The sequence below is a fragment of the Lentinula edodes genome, assembly GCF_021015755.1.
Source record: "Lentinula edodes strain Le(Bin) 0899 ss11 chromosome Unknown C8R40scaffold_61, whole genome shotgun sequence".
Classification (NCBI taxonomy): Eukaryota; Fungi; Basidiomycota; class Agaricomycetes; order Agaricales; family Omphalotaceae; genus Lentinula; species Lentinula edodes.
In genome coordinates this window covers 53396-67780 of record NW_025764367.1, presented here as the reverse complement: position 1 = coordinate 67780, position 14385 = coordinate 53396, and the positions used below count along the sequence as shown (strand labels likewise).

At 49.9% G+C, this 14385-nt stretch overlaps 4 protein-coding genes across 4 annotated transcripts; 2 read left to right on the top strand and 2 right to left on the bottom strand.

The window, feature by feature from the left end:
- Positions 1 to 766: 766 nt before the first annotated feature.
- Positions 767 to 1605, bottom strand: C8R40DRAFT_1074415 (uncharacterized protein; the record flags this gene model as incomplete). The annotated part of the gene is made up of 4 exons (XM_046226707.1): positions 767 to 891; positions 1105 to 1200; positions 1256 to 1321; positions 1434 to 1605. 4 exons carry the CDS (start codon positions 1603 to 1605, stop codon positions 767 to 769), a joined length of 459 nt encoding a protein of 152 aa, XP_046080018.1.
- Positions 1606 to 2314: 709 nt separating this feature from the next.
- Positions 2315 to 2536, top strand: C8R40DRAFT_1060595 (uncharacterized protein; the record flags this gene model as incomplete). Its single annotated transcript, XM_046225364.1, has 1 exon — positions 2315 to 2536. A coding segment is annotated over one exon (222 nt), but the record flags the coding sequence as incomplete, so codon positions are not given.
- Positions 2537 to 3518: 982 nt separating this feature from the next.
- C8R40DRAFT_1074414 (uncharacterized protein) lies at positions 3519 to 4550 on the top strand (the record flags this gene model as incomplete). Its single annotated transcript, XM_046226706.1, has 7 exons — positions 3519 to 3782; positions 3834 to 3887; positions 3935 to 3970; positions 4023 to 4079; positions 4125 to 4187; positions 4241 to 4300; positions 4359 to 4550. The coding sequence occupies 7 exons, from the start codon at positions 3519 to 3521 to the stop codon at positions 4548 to 4550; spliced, it is 726 nt and encodes a 241-aa protein (XP_046080016.1).
- Positions 4551 to 4837: 287 nt separating this feature from the next.
- C8R40DRAFT_1074413 (uncharacterized protein) lies at positions 4838 to 5606 on the bottom strand (the record flags this gene model as incomplete). The annotated part of the gene is made up of 5 exons (XM_046226705.1): positions 4838 to 5014; positions 5069 to 5137; positions 5194 to 5340; positions 5395 to 5547; positions 5598 to 5606. The coding sequence occupies 5 exons, from the start codon at positions 5604 to 5606 to the stop codon at positions 4838 to 4840; spliced, it is 555 nt and encodes a 184-aa protein (XP_046080015.1).
- Positions 5607 to 14385: the final 8779 nt, after the last annotated feature.

The window sequence follows — 14385 nt, the reverse complement described above, 5'->3', positions numbered from 1 at the left end:
GAACTGTTTTCACACGCCACAGACGCGAAGCCTTGTCGTAGACAGGATTTCATTCTCTATGTGACCACCTCGACACCGCCCGACACCTTCGACGCAATCAAGTTCGGTGGAGGAATCACAGTGAATGAGGTTCTATAGTAGGTTCTAATGATTCGTACCAGTCAGTTCAAAGCGCAAAAATCAATTCCGATATATAACACTGCGGGGATTAGCCGATTTTCTGGCGACCGAAAGGTTGATTTTATAGTGAGGTTTGGTACAAAATTATTCAGATTACCGAGCCCCGAAAATTGTTAATATTTGTTCACAATTTGTTTGCATGTTATGGTACTAATATAGTGCAATTTATATGAAAAACCTACCATTAATATTCACAATCCTATTTTGACATAATGCGAGCCGATTTTTCAATCTATTCGGGGACCGTTTATCCAAAATTATTCCATTGAAAGCTGTTGGAGGAAATACAGAGAAAATTGAGAGCTTAGTATAGATAGTGGCCCAATATTCTACCAGAAATAATTCAGAATTTTCACATATAAATAGCCTCGCGCAAAGCATGCGCTTTTTCAAAATAAGCTCGCCCAGCTTATGGTGACCCGATGTCGGGACGTCGGGACGTCGGGACGTCGCCGACATCGATATATCAGGACGTCCGGATGTCATTGGCGTCGGGATGTCGGGACGGGTGACGTAGATGATGTCGGGCGCAAACTGCGTAGTGCCTCATCGAGCAAGGTTTTATCTCTAATTTTTATTTGCACAACTACAATATATACAGGAGCAACAATGAATTTGATTGAGTAAGGTCTTGAACCAACGATCTGAAGCTGCCCATGAGATCTTCAGTGTTCATATCTTGATATTTGAACCATGCGGGCGATTTGAGAGCTATGCACATAATCAGTCAGTGGGATGACGATTATCTATAAGAAATACGTATCTCATGAACCACGGGTCATGGCTTTGGCTTAATTTCATAAAGCATGTCTGTTGTCTATGCTGTGTAGAGTATTTCAGTATACATAGTGAATATTTAGAACTATCGAAGTCTGAAGAGAGTTGTAAGTTAACAAATCAAAGAAGCATACAGAATGAACGTACCTTTACAAAAATGCAGCGTGCACAAGCACTGGCCGAATCTTCCTTCGCCAAACGCGTCTCCGTTTTCCAAAGAATATGAATTTTTCGATGTGACGCCTACCACCTTATTGTAGAAATTCAGATAATGTCATAGTAAGGAAGAAATACTTACATTGTGTGCACCAAATGCGAGGTCTTTGGAAACACTTCGACTCTAATAGAATGTGGGCTAGAGATTCTTGAGAGGAATGAGCACGTTCAGAGGAGATAGCTCAGATGATTACCAGATCGCCTCCTCCTCGGAACGCGCAAGGGTGGCAGCCAAAATCTGTCAGCGCATGGGCACTGACGATCCCATTCAGCTTTCCGCCGATCGTAATTATCGGTCATCCCAATTTTCCAGTGATGACCGTATTCGACAAAGGCATACAAAAATCCTGGCCCATCTGCTAACGATACGCCGCGTGCTCTTCGCGAAACGTACAGAGCTCGCAGTTGTTTAGCGGATCGTAGGGTGGTCATTTTGTGATCTGAAGAGCGTTCCACAAGATAGCCGAGCGACGTTGGCAGCGGTGTTGGGAGGCGAGGAGTCTGGAGGTGAGATTTGGGAGCTAAGGACCGACAGGCCGAATCCTGCACGAAGCAGAGACACGGGGGAGTCTTGGAGAAAGAGGCGGGACAGGAAGTGAGCGCGCGAGGAAAAGGCGCGGGAGGTGCTGATAGAGCGGATCTATGACGACACGCTCTCAATATCAGTCGCCATCTAGCGTCGCTTTGCGACTGCTAGATCGATCCCGCACACTACGCAAAGAGGATTTTGGGACGCGAAGGTTCCGTGGGGCCTGATTTTGCCGGGTAATAGTGCGTATGGGGTCTATGAGGCGGCGTGATTGGGAGGAGGGAAAGTTTGTCGCGATATACGGAATTTACTGCAGGTGGACTAGGGAGGCAGGTGGCTATACAGGGTTTTGACCTGCATACGTCCACAGCAACTTTAGATTCAGCGAGTATTGGCCTAGGCTTGGGTCTTGGACCGAATGCTGCTAATCCACCTGATGTATCATCCGCTTCTCCTCCAATACCACCCCATCTTGCGTCGAAAGCTCATATTCGAGGTCCAACGAGGGCTGACACTAGTGGGTCTCGCTCTCTTGAAGATAGCATTAGAAGTGCCGGAAACGCAGATGTCAAAAATTCAGGTTCGGGAGTAGAAAATGTCCCGAAAGAATGGGATTTATTGAGGTTTATGCATGAGATTTCCAAGGGTATGGAATATCTGCATGGTCAGGGAGTTCTACATGGAGATCTAAAGGCTTCTAATGTTCTTGTCGATGTCAAGATTCATTGTGTTATTTCAGATTTCGGGCAAAGTGAAATGAGATCAGAGGCATATAGAATTAGTGGAACTGCTCTTCCTGTAAACGAGAACGATATTCGCTCCTTGTTGTCCTAGACTTGTAGCAAACGAGGGCTACGATGACAGGCCAAAGGTCGTCGGACAATCGGAGCTGGGAGAGGTAGTACAAACAACGTGGTGCTGGCATCGGGCATGGCTGAGGAGATTGCACCCTCGACAATTGGGGTGATATTATTTGTCCTCAACTTTTGGCTTCTGGCCCGTGCAAAAGACATTCCCTGAGCACGACAGCTTCTTCTCTCGCGTTCCATTTAAGATCCATTGTGAACGACTTGAACGACAGTCTTGTTCCTGAAATTTCAAGTTTTCTTCAAATGGAAGACATCCAAAGACATGACTCGAGTAGAGCGTGGCTTCCTCGTCCATGAAAGCTGAAATCTGAAGCGAGATGTTTTTTCTGAAGGTTGGAATAGCTGTGTATAACGATCGTATGATCAATCGACTTCACTTGGGCGTTCTTGCGTTATTGGGAAGGCGATATCATTGACAAATCGTGGATTTGGATTTTAAATGTGAAAAACAAGATACGAGGACACAATGACAAGCTTTACGCCTCCCAGAGTTTAGGGAGCTTGTACGCTCTCGTACACATTTCCACTTTTTCAATGTCACATCTACAGTCCATAGTCCGCGTGCAAGTACTGAAGCTCCATATCTAACGTCGAGGGCGGATTGTCCGGAGAATTTTTTACAGTGCTAGAGCGATGTGTCTGCGCTCATCGCGACAGAAAAGACTGAAGAAGGGTTTGTCCGACTCTTCATGTATTCGTTCGTTAGTCGTAGAGCACTCTGTAGTGTGGAGTGGTGTATTGCAGTGTATTGTATCCGTATGGGAAGGGAGAGGAGCTCAATTATTCCTCTCGAGGTCTGATCTCAGGTGGCGACGACGATTTTTGGCTGCTACCGAGTTTGACTCCGTAGGAATGTCGATGAGAGGAAGGAAGTTTGGTGTCACATGATTGTACGAACCAATGATCAAGTTATTAATGCAATCGGTTTTTCAAATCGGACCTCTCTCATGGCCTTTGCTACGTCCTGGTTTCAAACCGGACCAAGCTCAACGACATCTCTGCGCGTCCTCTGTGCTCGCAGGGATCTGGAAGAAAACAACGATCCAACAATTCACGCGCTGTCGCAATATCTTATCTCGCATGGCGTACACGAGGATCGGATGTCCTTCGCACTCATCCACGAGCACCCTTCCCAAAACACACTCCTAAAAGCTGTTACTACTGAGATCGAACGGCGGTACAAAAGCATGGATGTGGAGGAAGCAGAACCAGTCCGTCCTCATATCCGATACGCTTCGTTACAGGTCTGATTCCTTCAGCAGGCATTAATCGACCTCCAACGTGATGATTCTCAACGCGACAAAACACTTGGGAAGGTGAGTTGTACTTGGATTAACCTTCCTGTTGCTCATTTTATTTGAAGGAGAACGCCATCCCAATCAAGCGGACCAACACACCGGTGAGTGCTCCATGTAGATGGCCATCTTAGAGGAAACATTCACGGTTTCCAGAAAGCGGCAGGAAACAACAACAACACGACGGAGACGATCCATCAAGAATCAAAACGAGTGAGCGAGTCCTCATTCTGGTAGTTAATCCCGTTCTCAAATCAGAATGAGATCACTCGCGCCAATCAGGCTAAACAGGACAAAAGAGACAACAACAGTAATCGCGGTGTAGGTCATTGACCTTCCTGGTGTTGACGTTCGCTTTTGAGTCCGTTCGTTAGTTTATGCCTGGAATTCCAAGACTGAATGGTCTTCCCTTCGTTGCTTTCACGGCTTTCGCGGTGAGTAATATTCAAATTGGTTTGAACTACATTACATGACCCACCCGATTTTCATCAGTTAGATACTCTTCAGCTCCCCAAGATCCTGTTCAATGCAGGTGCCTTAAGCTACCTCCTGTTCTCGATAAAACTTCTCTGGAAGGTCTCAACGATGTTTCAAAGTCAACCCCATGCGATTGCTCTCGGATTTGTACCTCCCAGTGTTCTGATGTTCACACTTGTCCAGCGCTATGCCCCAATTCAAGTTTGAGCCGAGGCTGAAGGCATGGTAATGTCTAGTATATTATGTTTCTATGCTCATAGACTTACTTCTGTGCAGGATTCCGTTATTTTGCAAGCTGCTATAGACATGACAATTCTAACTGGCGCTTTCATCTGCACTTCGATTACATGGTTGGTAATCTCAGTTGTGGGAGAATTCGTGGCAGTGATGCTACTAGTATATCACCTTTATACCATATTTTGTCTGAATTACATTCGTTGACATGTACTTTTCATTCCTACTTGCAGCCCTCCTACAGCAATGAAAGTTTACATTTACTCGATTGTACATGCTTTGTGATATAGTTCGGTACACTCCTGAAAGAGACGATCTTCATGACCAGAACCTTTCAGCTTCTGAGCCATATTACAAAGGGCTAGGCATTGCTCCTTCAGGAGCGCCGTTAAAGTCGATGGAGGGGCATCTTGAACAGTGTATACAGGGGAAGGTTCCTAATGAAGTTTGTATCATTTGTTGATGTTCGAGAATTCAAGATGACAACTTACAGCTTTTGGCATGACGATCTCTGCTTTCGACTGTTTAACTTGCTCCAATAAAGCCCAGAATTGCTTCGACTAGGAGTTGAAATTACAACACGTCCTCCCGTCAGCAAATGAAACATCGTACGAACCTCCTTTGTCGTGATTGCGTCTATATATTTTGTGTCATTCAAATCGCAATCCAAGCAAGCCAGTATCTGGGTACGGAAACTTCGCGTCAATGCGGTCGCTCTCTCTAACCGAGCAAGAGCATGCTCGTGTTCAGGTTGCATGCCAATCTGATTAGGTTTTGAATACTTTTGTTAATCAATCGAAGACGAAACAATATTTACCTTGACTTCTAGTGTATTTCGAGGCGGAGCTTCTTGCTGTCGGCGCAGATCCTGGGCCTCGCTACGAAGCTGAAGAATCTCTCGATGCTTTGCCTCGACCTGCTGCTCCAAAATTTGCAAGTTCTGTGAGTTAGATGATAGGATGCGGACTTTCTACAGCAGTTTGAGAGGACTGATCACAAGGTGAGTGAGATGACACTTACCGAGCTCATGACGGACAAAGGTGTTTCTGGAGAGAAAGCTAGCTGCCCTAACTTATATGTGACGTCTATTTCCTTTGTGAAGGCCTTGGAGCATAAAGCAGAGGCTAAGGATATAAAGGCACCATTAAAATTAAAGGATAGTTATTGTTCTCATTACGCTGATACAGATCGATCCTTTCATCCCAAATGATATTACGAAAGAAAACTTGTCATTTCTATGTCCCTTGTATCCTCTTATATCGAACTCAATTGGTCGGGGTTGGCATTGCTGAATCATTGTCAAAGAATGCCTAGTTGAGATTCATAACTTGTAATCAACAAAGAGATCGGATCCCACTCACCTTTGGGACAGGATATACATGCGTAACCGGGTTTCCTGTTATAGTGAGCGATAGGTCTGTCCGGACGAAGTGAGAGATGATACACGACAACGGTATAGTGAGGGTTCTTGCTGTGGGTGTTTGCAAACACAACCATCCGCAGTGAAGCTTCCGATATAAATCATCCCGTTCCTCGATAGCTTCCATAACAAAGATTTCGAGATATGTGATGATAATCAATTCCTGGGTGACAGGATGGGGATGAGAGTGAGTAAAGACTTGGTCGATCGTGCCAGCAAGGAATTCTCCTTCATGGCGAAAAATGACAGAATTCTGCCGTACTTTATGAGAGTAAATTACCCGCCCGATTGCGACGCCCTGCAAAGAGTGAGCCTGTGTCATGCCCTGGCTACAACCAGACCAGTCCCAGTAATCATCACACGTTGCCATACGTCCTAACCACCTCCTGTATGTCCTCCGCACCTCCCCAAGTATCACCCGACACCTCCCCAAGTATTTCTGACGCCACTACCCAAACGTCCTTCATCCCGACACGCGTACGAAAGCCCTCTAGCCGATAACCCCTTTAAGTATTAATCTCGATTACCTCCCTCCCTCCGATTAGCTACCTCATGCCTCCAGATGTTCTCTTGTTCACTTCCCGTACCTATTTAAGTAACGCCTCAATGTCCCGAAGCCCCAGCTTGGTATATTTTGAACACACACCCTTTTGCATAGGTCCAGTCCCTGTCCCTTTGTACCTGCTAACCATACGGATTTCTCTTTCCTCTCTGTTTCTCTACCTCTGTTTCTCTCTACTTCTGTCTATTGTCTCTCTGATCGTCGGTACGATCGAATATACGCTTTTACTTCAAGTCTAAGCCTTCCGAGTGAGTCCCCGAGCTCCCTCGAACATTACTAAAGCTCCCCAACGCCTATCCGCTTGGTAAAGCTACTCTTCCCCAAACCTCCCAGAGCTCCCTAGCTACTTCGTAAGCTTCGGGACCTCGATCTAGGTAACGTCGAAGCTACCCCTCACGACGAACTACGTACTGCTTCTCCGTTACCACCTCCCACACTCGAGGACGACCATCCTCCAACCTAGCCCCCAGGGACCTACCCTCCCTGGCATATCCCTTCTCGGGAGCTTACACCCTCGAGACCCCGTTGCATAAACTACCTACTCGACTCTATATTGACGTTCTAGCGAGTACAACTCCTACTACGCAATATCTTACGGTCCCGCACTCGTCCCGAACCTCCCTACGCATTAGGGACCTCCCTGGACCTCCTAGGAACCCCTCAAGGGTCACCATCTCGTCGTTCCAACCACTACTAGGTCATTCCCGTCCTCGGTCGCGGTTCTCGTAGCTCCCTTCGAGCTCCAGCCTGCTCCTAGCACGCTACAACATAAACCTCCGCATACCAAAACCTACCCTAAGACCTATTTTGACCCAGGTCTTACATTATACCAAGCTCTCCCGTCACCGAACGGACTCGTCGCGACGAAATGTCGGCGACGTCAACGGAACGACCTTCTAGTTCCAAGACCGAATTGAAGAAACAAAAGAGCGCCTTATCTCGTGGAAACACGACACAAGCTCAAAAATCGAACCAGGCTGCTAGCTCCACTGTCATCACGGTGGCAGCTGGTCAACGCCTGATGTCCATCCCAGAACAGTCGTTCGGGGATGAAACCGCCAGCAACATCCGGACCCCAGAGGGACGTCAACCGGAAGTTCAGGGGCCCCCTCCAGTGGAACCTGGGATGGGACCACCACAACGGAGGTTTACCTCCATGGGTTACGCCCAACCTGCCAGTAGTCCCATGGGAGGTTTCGCATACTCCCCTACCTGGGGAACGAGAGGACCTCCCCCTGGACCGATACCGCAGCTAGATATGGAGTCAGCTTCGAACGCGGGCGGAAGAGTCAGCGGTCAAGTAGCCGCTATCGAAAGGATACAAGGGGGAAGTACTGACCCTCTCACAGTACGACAACAGGAGAAACTTCCAGAGAGGAGGGTATCCCCTGCCGTATCCGAACAATCTCGGACTTCATCTCGGAGGTTACCAACACCTCCAGTACAGTCCCTTAACCTTCCTCCCCCGAGACGAGGAAGTTCACTCTCCAGTCTCCTGAAGAGCCCAGCTATGAATACGCCCAACTGGGAGCGTACACACGCAATACACCATAGCAGGACCAACTTCCCAGTACAACCCTTGTCCGAAATGACATTGCGTCTGGAAGACGTCATTCGAATTCAGGAGTGTATCCCGGAGGATGTAGCTATGGTCCTAAGGGAGGTATTGGAGTCAATGGGGATCGAAATATTGGGAGACGGTCTCGAATTCTCAGACCTACGAGTACAGTTCCTAACAGTGGGAACTCAACTGGAGATAGACCTCCCAGAGAAGGCCCAGCAGTGGCTGATGACCCCCGCGAACCGATCAGATTTTCTCTGGCTGTACAACGTCCTATTGGACCCAGAGAGGATGTTGGAACTGTTAGAGGCAGAGGCACGTTACGGGCGATCGTTCCGAAACTCGAGGGGAATACTTCCCCTCCTCCCTCATACCCATGGAAGGGAGAAGGAATTCTGTGGCGAAGCAGGGCTACGTATATTGTACCGAGCCTCTAACTACAGATCAGGAGCCGTACGGTTTGAACCTCCCCCTTCGAGGGTGAACATACCGAACTACCAGGCGATCCAAATACTTCGGAACGCAAACCTAGCGGAAGCAGCAGCTAAAATCGATGAGGAAAGTAACGAGGATGCTAACGCAATCGCTGCAAAAAATCGTAGACGCAGGAGGTACACCACGGCTCACCTCCTGGCCCCAGTGGAGTCAATGCCTGATCAGGATAGTCCCGTCCGGGTCCGTAACGGACAGACGGTATACACGTACACGCCCATGAGGCATATGCACCAGCTTCTGGTGAGGAGTGAGGAGTCTGAAGCGATGTTGTGTTCGCAGGAGACCCGACATCGGACGCTACTAGCGGAATCAGACACTCTGATGCTGTCGGAGGAACTTTCTGGATCGAATCTAGAAAGAGCTTTGGAATTCCGTCGCAGACTGGTCGCGGATAATCGGGGAACCTCGTATATGGTTCAATGCGAACTCGAAAGCGTAGGGGAGTTCCCTCCGGAGCAATTTGACCAGAAAGGGCAGCTCCATGGATCTGATGGTCGTTTCCTGGCACAGAAACATTCATCGCCCAGGAATACCGAGGTTCCTGAACTCCTTAACCCCGGTAACACGGCCACGAGGAGCCCCCAGTTACGCTCTGGGACCTCCCCCACTGTACATGCCTTGGCTCAAAATGCGACTCCTCCCCCCAGAGTTAACCTGCAAACGAAACCTTTAACCCCAGTCTCGACGCAGCGATACCAGTTTGGTGAGGTGAGGATGGATGGCGCACAACATTCATCCCGGATCTCCGGACAAGATCTGACAGCTCGGTTGGCTCCCAACCCTGTACACGTTCCTCCAAGACTGAGCAATCCATCAGTCATTCCGTATCAAGGGTCGGTATCGATGCAATCTCAGGCAGTGGGAACGGAAAGTCAAAGGGGTCCGAACCAACGAAGAACGTTGGCAGTTCACGAAGAGGCGGTACCCCCGCAGGGAGCTCCTTTTGGAACTCCCTTTGTAACGGGAGCTCAGATGAACCGACCTGGCATGGCGTTCGAGTCGGCACACTCTCAGGAATCGGTAGCAATGATCCAACAACAGGCTCGGGTCATTGAGACGCTCCAGGAACAACTCCGTGAGGTAAAGAAAGGATTCACAGCGGGGGAAGTACCGACTGGAGGACCCCTTTCCAAAACAGGAAACACGGCGGGATTATCCGGGCGAGCACCTAGGGTAATGAGAGAATATACGAGGGGGGGTCCTTCTCCTGTAGTTCCCCAGCCAAGGAGCTGGCAAGCTACGGAACCAATATCCTTTAACCGAAACACTCCTACAGGAGCTAGGGATGGAAACCCCCAGGTAGAACAAGCAGGACAGATCCCGGATACTCCGAGTGTGGACCGACGACGTATTCACGAGTGGGGAGCCCGAGTGCAAAGAGCTGAACTAGGGGAGTATGGGAGACCAGAAGGAGGAGCGTACGCGTTGGAAAACGAGGGAGGAGGCAAAGGCGGTTTTAACCCCCCTCCTAGAGTACCTCCCCCACATTTTTCTAGTCAATCGAGAGATCGAGAACGACCTCTGAGTCAAGGGGGACAGGGTCAAAGAGAACAGGGAGGAAGGAGCGGGGGAGGGGCACCACCTCCGCCTCCTCCTCCTCCACCACCTTCCGGGGGACCGGGTGATAGTAATTCGGAAGGTTCCAACGAGGGGAACAGAACCAATCGAGTAGGAATGGTGGAAGGAGAGAGGAGGACAGAGGAGAGCTCCCCACTGGAGCTCCTGACGTACCTCCAACACGCTATGACCCGGACCAACCCTGGTACTACGATCCAAGACAAGGTTGGCACCGTAAGGCAGCTCCTAGACCTCCCAACGAGGGACGAAGTACGTGGGAGAGCAACGAAGAAAAAAATCGGATTACCATTGAGTCGAAGCTCGACGTCGGTAAGATCGAAAGCTTCGCAGGTGACGACCGGTCTGCATGGAAGACGTGGGTCCTCAGTTTGGAAAGGATGTTTGGAGTACGACCTACCATCTATGCTCGGGAAAAGGACAAGTGCGCTTCCGCAGCTAGTCATCTCACTGGTGCAGCACTCTCCCACTTCGACACGTTGAATCGGCAACGACTGAGGGGGGAGTACACTTGTCTCGAAGACTGGACAGAATTCAAACGAGAGTTCGGTTCCAAATTCGGACCCATCGACGAGGCGGACGAGGCAAGGAGGAGGTTAGCCTGGATGAAGCAGATGCCGGAGGAAAGCTTCGCCAACTTCTTCATTCGCTTCAACGAATACGCTCCTCTGACCGGGTTTAACGACGAGGCTCTGGTAACATACCTCAAGAAAGGGGTAGCTCCTTGGTTACCTCTACAGGTTGTTACCGGAAGGGAGGAACCTCGATCCTACGACGAGTGGACCCGAGTGTTCACAAAGTTGGACGGAGCTGTACGTGCGCAAGCGGAGAGCTTGAGGAACCTCCACGGTGAAAAAGCGCTGCAAGGATGGCTGAGTCGCTTCCCCGGGTTGGAACTAGCACCTGAAGCTCCTTACAAGTCCCCCTTGCGGAGGGAGAGAGAGCCAGCTGACGTCTGGACCTCCAATCCGAAGCCAGCTGCGACAGGAGGTTCCAAAGCAGGCCCAACTGGAAAGAGGGACGACAGAGGGCGTCCGCAGCTTGGGGGGAAGGAGAAAGTTACGATAGCGAAAACCGAGAGGAGGACGAAGACTGCTGTCACTGCAGGGATGGAGGAGAATGGACTGAAGCGGTCCTCCGAGCAGGAGTCACCGACACCGGGAGGAAATGGACTCCTGAGGAAAGAGCGGAGAAGTGGAGGAGACGAAGGCAAGAGCTCTGCATGCGTTGTGGACGAAAGGAACACTGGGCAAAGGACTGCCCTAACCCAGAATCGTTAGAACGTCCAGCGGAGGATCAAGGGAGCTCAGAAAGAGCTTCCAAGGCCGATTCAACTCGAGGAAGAGGAACGGCCAACCAAGGGGGAGGTCGTAAGGACGATTCAACTCGTCCTTTAGAACGGATTCGCGCCGGGATCGTGGTGGAAGAACGGGAAGGAATGGACGATCTATGGAACGTCCACATCTTAGACTCACCAAAGGAGGTGAGCAAGAACTGTTGGACGAAGTGGGAAATGGGCAGGGGGCTTCGAGGTAGATCAGGGCGAACTGCGAAGCCCCGCAACACCTTCGCCTACCACAATAAGAGCTGCACTCGCGGGGAGTCAGCCAGCTCGTCTCACATCCCGATCCTACAACTCCTTCATCATCCTTACACGCTTTCCGTTCTCCGACCTCGATGAAGACAAAGAATATGCCACACTAGTGGATAGTGGAGCAACTAGATGCTTCATAGACAAAACTGCCGCTATGCGACACCCAGAAAATTTGGTCGACCTAACAAACAGTATCCCTTTGGAGCTGTTCGACGGGAAACCTACCTCCGCAGGATTGATAACTCAGACCTACACTGACCAGATCAGTTTTGCGGATGGAACAATTCACAAGGTAGAGTTCCTAGTAACTCGATTACACCCCACGGCTCCAATTGTGCTAGGACTGCCGTGGCTACGCATGCACAACCCAGTAATTGACTGGAAGGAACTTTGCCTGACATTCCAGGACCGAAACGTTCGAATCTCAGCAGCCCTTGCGTCGGAAATTGTCCAACCAGGCGTCGAGGGAGGTACAGAGGAGCCAGGAAGGGGGGTAAACGGCGAGGGAATACACGAAGGACCTCTCCAACCACCTCCTGAAACTTTTCAACAATCTCCTGAAGCTCCACAACCCAGAGTTCTCAACAACCTCCAGAAGCTCCCCTTAGAGCTCCACGGACGGGGGTGAAATTAGAGGAAGTAAAGGACGAAGAGTACGAGGCGAGTCAACCAGGTCCACACGAGCTATTCCCCTCGGACAAAATCTAGGGCCAGACGACCCAATCCTTATGGGATCAACGAATGGCTAGCGTTCGCGAGCGAAAGCACGGAAGAAGAGGTGGAGGAAATTCTCGAGGCTGGACGATCCGCCATAGAGAAAGTAACCCCGAACCAGCGAAGGATTCAGAGGAGGCCTATCAAAAGTGGAAGAGCAGGGACACGGAACGGTCCTCCTCCTGGCCTGGAGTTAAGCAAAAAGTCCGGTGGAGGAAGAAAAGGAGGGAACATGGACCTTATCCCGACCTCCCCACCTTAGACATCGAAAGCCTGAACATACCCAAGATTCCTTCAAGGTCTGGTCTGACTCCCAAGGGTTCAATACGACGCAACAACTTCCGGAGAAAGCAGCTCATAGCGGGTACCCATGTGGTGGAACGAAAATCGGACCCATCCATACAAGGGAAACCCATCAGCTTAATAGGAGCCGCTGGGATGGATCGTCTACTGAGGGAGGGAACCCCAGCGTACTTCCTTCATATATCGCCGACGAAGGAGGAGTCCCCTACTGAAGAAATGCTCCGGGCAAGTGATAGCAGCGCCACAGAGGGAGTGCAGCAACCAAAGGATCCTGAGAGTGGGGACCCTAGTTCGGAACAAGGAGGGGTCGTCAATGAGCTCGACAAAGAAGAGTCGAAGCGTCAGGAGACGGAGGAGTTAAAGAAATCCATTCCCGTCCAATACCAGGACTACCTGGACGTGTTCTCACCTGGAGAAGCAAGAACGCTACCTCCTCACCGACCCTACGATATCAAAATCGAGACAGAAGGGGATGCGATACCTCCCATAGGGAAGCTCTACAACATGTCCGAGAAGGAGCTGAAATCCCTCAAGGAGTACATCGATGAGATGTTAGGCAAGGGGTTCATACGATCCTCCAGCTCCCCTGCGGGAGCTCCTGTCTTGTTTGCCAAGAAAAAGGATGGTACCCTGCGACTCTGCGTGGACTATCGAGCTCTGAACAAGATTACGAAGAAGAATAGGTACCCTCTACCGCTGATAGGAACTTTAGTGGATCAGCTACGGAAGGCGAAGATCTTCACAAAGATCGACCTCCGCGCAGGATACAACAACGTCAGGGTAGCCCAGGGACACGAGTGGAAGACCGCATTCCGAACTCGGTATGGGTCCTTCGAATACCTGGTAATGCCCTTTGGGCTCACGAATGCTCCCTCCGCGTTTCAATTCTTCATGAACGAGATCTTTCACGATATGGTGGACGTCTGTGTGGTGATTTACCTGGACGACATACTGATTTACTCAGACGACGAGGAGTCTCATGTGGAGCACGTTAAGAAGGTCCTGGAACGATTATGGGCCAATCACCTCCATGCAAAGCCGGAAAAATGCACATTCCACGTCGACACCGTGGAGTATTTGGGAGTGATTATATCACCGTTGGGAGTATCCATGGACCCAGAGAAAGTGAAAGCGGTACTGGACTGGCCAAAACCAAGGACGGTTAAGGAGCTCCAGGCGTTCCTCGGATTCGCAAACTTCTATAGGAGGTTCATAGACAATTACTCGGGAATCACCAAGGTGTTCACAAAGCTCCTCCGAAAAGATTCAGTGTGGAACTGGACTCCACAGTGTAGTAGTGCTTTCGAACTCCTGAAGTCAGCATTCTCTGAAGCCCCGGTTCTGGGACATTACAATCCAGACCTACCCGTAATCCTCGAATGCGATGCCTCCGACTTGGCAATAGCAGGGATCCTATCACAGCTGGATCCTGAAACGGGGGAGATACACCCTATCGCCTTCCATGCACGATCAATGATCTCCGCGGAACTAAACTACGACATATACGATAAGGAGCTCCTAGCTATCGTGGACTGCTTTAAACAATGGAGGGCGTACTGCGAAGGATCCCGACACCAGATCCAA